This window comes from Orycteropus afer, unplaced genomic scaffold (assembly GCF_000298275.1).
Source record: "Orycteropus afer afer isolate SDZICR_OR568_19922 unplaced genomic scaffold, OryAfe1.0 scaffold00317, whole genome shotgun sequence".
NCBI classification, from domain to species: Eukaryota; Metazoa; Chordata; class Mammalia; order Tubulidentata; family Orycteropodidae; genus Orycteropus; species Orycteropus afer.
The window spans coordinates 2,579,866-2,586,038 of NW_006921904.1; the positions used below are offsets into that span (position 1 = coordinate 2,579,866).

A 6,173-nucleotide genomic window follows, 5' to 3' on the forward strand; every position below is an offset into this window, starting at 1 on the left:
TTAACAGACAAGCACCTAATCACTGTGCCGCCACGGCAACAACAGACAGTAGTAAGTGGACAGGTCAGGACTCGAACTAAGGCAATCTGCTCACCATCTTAAACACTACACTACGCTCGCTCTTAGAAAGCTATTCTCCTGGGTCTATTGCCTCTGACTCTTGGTGAATGTTCTATTAAGCTTTGCTATCTGCAAACAGTTTTGTTTCTTGATCACCATCACTGCAGTCCCCACGCATAATTCTTTTGTGGCATAAATGGGAGGCTTGCACACAAAGCAGGTTTTTATTTTTATTTCATTGACTGGGTTATCTCTGTGCATCTTACAGTTCTTTCTTAATCTCTCTTCCTTGATCTGTTCGTGTACATTCAACTGAGTGGTTCATTGCAGTAACTTGTTCTAATCACAGCCGTGGATGTGGAAAGCCAGCAGTAGGGGGTAAGCAGCGAGGCGGCCCAGCGTGTGTACCTGCTGGACGTTGAGAGGCGTGAGGATCTCCTCTCCCCTGAGCACCATCGATCTCTGGGTCAGCGCGTCCGTGAGCTGCGTTGAGTCCAGCCCAAGTAACTCTGCAGACCTGCCCAGAGCTGGCAATGGAAGGACAGGAGAAGACACGTGTGAGCCCCACAGTGAGCAGAGAGAAGGGACGGACTGCTGGACCCCAATGGGTTCAAAAGCTAACCACACACAGACCTCTTAAAGTGAAGAACACTTCTGAATCCCTTCAGGCAGAATACAGAGAACACACATTTTACTAAGAAGTTAGTTATTCTCTCAGTGACTCCTAGGTTAAACACAGAAAACCTGGTGCTCAAAGTGGAGTCCGCTGGCCCTGTGAGGTCACAAAGATCCTGCAAGCGTTTGTGAGGTCGAAATGATTTTCGTTAACAATACTAAGCTGCTATTCACTTTTCTGTTTGCATTCTCTCACTGGGCTACAGGAGAGTCCCACAGCTGCAAGATATGAGAGCGGTCAAACAGACCGCAGAACCCGACAGCAGGACCCACTGCCTTCCACTCTCCCAGATGTGAAAGGAGTCTGCAAAAACAGAACGGGCTCACTCTCCTCACTCATTTATTTGATTTGTAAAATACTAGTTTTAAAAGAAAAATGTATTGATTTTAAGAAAGGGTTTATTATATGTATTTTTAAATGAATTAAGTATTTTAAAAATGCATATTTTAATTTCTCATATGGTAAACATCCATAGCAATAATCTACACACAGGAAAGCTCTCTAGGGCCCTCCAGGGCATTTAAGGACATTGACAGGTTCGGCTCTCCATTTCCCCCAGACTTTCTGGGGCCATGGAGGCTGGATGGACTCCCCAAAACCACTGCCCTGAGACAATCTTTAAATCTTCAACCAAAAACATTCTCTCAAGTCTTCTTTAAACGAAACAGTAATCTAAGCTTAACTAGCAAAGAATATCTGCTTTGAACAGTGCGATCTCGTAAGAACTACATACAAGGGATCAAATTGACATTAGTACTCAAGAGATCAGACAGAAACCTTAGGGGGCAGCGAGTTTACGTTGATGAGGAATGAGCAGCTCAGAAAAGGAGGGTGAGAATGGTGACAACTTTGAGAATGTGGTCGAAGTCACTGAGCTGTGCACGCAGAAAATGAGCTGCGGTATGTTCTGCTGTGTACGTTGTCAACAACAACAAACAAAATAGACTTAGGAATAAAGACTCTTGAGAGGTCCTGGGAGCAGGGTGTTTGAGAAGAACTGCTGGAGGGAGCCAGACCCACCAGAGCCATGCTGCATTTCAACGCATCCCATTCCCAGCTTCTGTGCCCTCAGATACTGCTTCTGTCAGAAAAATTAAAACCGCAACCTCCATTGGGTTTCTAAGGCTATAAACCTTTACAAAAGTAGATTGCCTCACCTTCCTTCTGCGGAGCAGCTGGTGGGTTTGAATTGCTGACCTTCTGGTTAACAGCCAACTGCCTTAACCATGATACTACCAGACCTCCTTATATACATATATATACATACATAACTTATTCCAAGGGAGCTCTGGTAGCATAGTGCCTCTTAAAGTGAAGAACACCTGAACTTACTTGACTGCTAACCAGAAGACTGGCAGTTCAAACCCACCAACCACTCCTCGGAAGGAAGATGGGGCAATCTACTTCCACAGTGATACTGCCTCGGAAACCCAAGGAGGGGTCGCTATGAGTCAGGTCCGACTCAACGGCACATAACAACAACAACTTATTCCAGGAAAATGACAGCTGCTAGAGCTACATGTGTTTCATCTCATTTAATCCTGACACACTATCTCAAAGGCACTTTATAGATGAGAAGTTACTGTGGCTGAGGGGATAATTAACTTATCCAAGGAAACAGGGCCAGCACAGAGCTGTGAACCCAGGCAGCCTAAGGTGACAACTTCTTCTTAACCATTGCCCCCTGCCACCACTTAATTGGTTGGTGATGGCTGGCATGGAGGCATTTCCCAGGTGATAAGAATGTTACGATAAAACCAGGAAAGTTCTGGGCAAACCAGGACGGTTTGTCAGCAGACTCAAAATACATTTTCTACATGGAATCTTTGTTGTTTATATTTCCAATTAATCGAACCATTTTCCTACTTTCTTAGTAAAAACGAGAACAGAAGTCACCATCCCTTCCATCAGTAACTGTTCATACACTTTGGCCTTTACCACTCCACATTTCATATCAGATACAGAAGAAGTTCTGCAGCTCTCTGCTCCAGGCACACAAAGCTTCCTCCATGAAGCGTTACGCAGTGATTGTTTCAGGTCTCGCAGGCTAAACAGTCTTTACTGCATCTATTCAACTCTGCAGTTGCATGTAAAAGCAGTCACAGACATACGCACATAAATGAACAGTTGTGTTCCAATAAAACTTTATTTAGATGTTTCCTAACCCTCTGCTCTGTTCTTACAATCCCGCTTTTCCAAAGACCCACACTAAGTCAGATACAAAACAGCAACAGAAGTCACTATGGATACAGGCAGGTAAGGGAACCTATGATTATTTCATGGCCCAACATTCCTGGTCCCACATAACATTATAATGAAATCATGTGTATGTATGTGTATGTATGCATATGTACAGTCATACTTTTTTTTTTTTTAAAGCAGAACTGAAGAATATAAATTGTTGTCTCATTTGTGTTACTCCTCACTGGGCCAGGAATGAGTAAGGACGGAAAACTAATGTTCTATGTCCCACATGGCTTTTAGTATTTCAAGTTTCCCAGAAGAAAACAGCCTTTCAAGGAAGGAGAGAAGGAGGCAGAGGAAAAAAAAGGAAAGAGAGGAAGGAAGGAAGGACCAGGAGGAGGAGAGGGCGGGAGGGCAAGTGCTCACCTGCTTTGAAAGAAACCTGCGCCCCACCAGCAGTGATGAACTCTATATTCCCAAGGTGCAGCACACCAGCAAGCAACCTCACAACTTCCCGAACTTCCTCCTTACGGAACTGCATCACTTCCATGGCCGTCTGGAAGAAAAAGAAATGTGTTTCATTTTCTGATGCGGCTCTTTCACACTGAAGAAAATGAAGAAACGCCCAAGACTATAAAATGATTAGGTGCTGGTCTAAAGGCAAGAACATAAGAAACAGAGATGTAATGACTCTTTTTTTTTTTTTTAATGACTCATTTTTTAAAAAAGATAAACAGTTTACACAGGCACACACAAAACAAAAAGCAAGGCTGTCAAGCTGACACCGACTCACGGCAACCCCGCACGTCAGAGTAGAACTGTGCCACAGGTTCTCGAGGGCTGGTTTTGCGGGAGTCAATCAGCAGGTCTTTCTTCCAAGGCCGTCTGGGTGGACTTGAACCCCCCACCTTTTGACTGGCAGCCAAGTGTGCTAGCTGTCTGCACCACCCAAAAGACTCCATGTATAAACGGAGAGAAACATTAAGAAAGAATGGTTGGATGCCCAACAATGACCTATTGTTGTTATGTGCTGTCGAGCCGTACCCGACTCATACGACCCCTCCTTGGGTTTCCGAGGCAGTGTCACTAGGGAAGTAGATTGCCCCATCTTCCTTCCGAGGAGTGGCTAGTGGGTTTGAACTGCCAGCCTTCTGGTTAGCAGTCAAGTGCCTTAGCCACTATGCTACCAGAGCTCCCGACAATAACCTAGTCAATGGAATAAAAATAAATACCCACATTATGTACAAGCCTCCTACTTCTACCACAAAAGGTTACACTCTCAGCGAGTCACAGTTACGATAGCAACAAAGAAATACTGTAATCTACAGATACCAAAGCATAACGAAACACTTGATTATTTTCTTCACACATAACAATGTTAGGCACTGTATGGTGTCTGGTTGACTCCGACTCGCAGTGCTGTCTACGAGCAGTGGCAGCACAATGGTTAACTCCCGTAAAGATTACAGCCTAGGAACTCTACGGGCAGTTCTTCTCAGTCCTATAGGGTCATGATGAGTCACTGTGAGTGTCGGGGTCAGGGGAGTAAGACTGCCTGAGACTCCTCTAGGGTAGCACTTTGGGCCTTGTCTCAGTCCCAGGTTGCTGCTGTTGTTAGGTGCTGTTGAGTCGGGTCTGACTGTTAGTGACCCTGTGAACAGCAGAACCGGACACGGCTCAGTCCTCTGTCATCCGCACAATCGCTGCACAATGCGTGAGCCCGTTGTTACAGCCACAGTATCAATCTATCTCGTTGAGGGTCTTCCTCTATTTCGTGACCCTCTACCTTACCAAGCATGCTGTTCCTCTCCAGGGACTGGCCCACCTCATACTGTCTGAAGCATGTGAGGAGATGCCTTGCCATCTTTGCTTCTTGGGCACATTATGGGTGAAATTCTTCAGGACCAATTTGTTCGTTCTTTGGGTAGTTCATGGTTCCAGTTCACTGTTCTTCACCAACACCATAACTCATGTGCATCGACTCTTCTTTGGTCTTCGTTAGTTTTTGCATGCACATGAGGCAACTGAAAAATACCGTAGCTTAGATCAGTCTCATCTCAGTCCTCAAAGTGACATACTAACTTTTTAGCACTTTTAAAAGGCCTTTTGCAGCGGATTTGCCTGATGCAATATTTTGTTTGACTTCTTGACTGCTGGCTTCCATGCATGGTGATTGTGGATCCAAGTAAAATGAAATCTTTAACAACTTTAATCTTTTCTCCATTTATCATGATGTTGCTTATTGGCCCAGTTGTAAGGAGTTTTGTTTTCTTTATGTTGAGGTGTTAGCCACTCTGCAAGTGGTCTTTGAGCTTCATCAGTAAGTGCTTCAAGTCTTCTTTGCTCTGAGCAAGCAAGGTTGTATTATGTGTATATTGCAAGTTGTCAATGAGTCTTCCTCCAATCCTAATACCACATTTTTTGTTTTTTTTAAATTGTGATTTGGGTGAAAGTTTACAGAGCAAATTCACTTTCCATATAGCAGCTCACATACATTTTGTCTCATGACATTGACTACAATTTACCACAATGCAACAGCTCCCTTCCCACTTCCTCCCCTCTTCCCTGTGTCCATTGCTCCATGCACTCCCGCCCCGAGCTGTCTCCCTGTGCATACACAGCTCTTCTATTCTCCCATGATTGTTCTCGCCAAGGAGAGTATCTACCTCAGGTAAATGTTCAACTCATATGCCTGTCTTTTGTTTGCTGATGCCACATTCTTTTTATATAGTCTAGCTTCCCGGATTATCTGCTTAGCATATAGATTGAATAAGTATGGTGAAAGGATTCAACACACTATTCCTTATCTTAAACAACACAGAATCCCCTGGTTCTGTTCAAAAGGCTGCCTCTTGGTCTATGTATAGGTTCCTCATGAGCACAATTAACTGTTCTGGAATTTCCATTCTTTGCAATGTTATCTATAATTTGTTACCATCCATACAGTCAAATGCCTTTCCATAGCCAATAAAACACAAGCAAGCATCTTTCTTGTATTTTCTGCTTTCAGCTAAGATTTATCTGACATCAGCAATGATAACCCTTGTCCCATGTCCTCTTCTGAGTGTGGTCCCAGGTAAACAAAAAACCCCAAACTCACTGCCATTGGGTCAACTTCACCTCATAGTGACCCTCCACTGGGTTTCTGAGGCGGTAACTCTTTACAGAGGTAGACTGGCCCATCTTCCTCCTGTGGAGTGGTTGGTGGGTCTGAACCGCCAACCTTTTGGTTAACAGTCAAATACCTTAGGCG

The 6,173-nt window shown here is 44.3% G+C and overlaps 1 protein-coding gene across 1 annotated transcript in view; it reads right to left on the bottom strand.

Annotated features, from left to right (window-relative positions):
* The window catches only part of MYO10 (myosin X), a 344,577-nt gene that overhangs the window by 125,282 nt on the left and 213,122 nt on the right, over positions 1-6,173 (bottom strand). Inside the window, 2 exon segments of the mRNA XM_042782436.1 lie at positions 469-587; positions 3,347-3,476. Of these exon segments, the coding sequence (XP_042638370.1) occupies positions 469-587; positions 3,347-3,476 (249 nt within the window).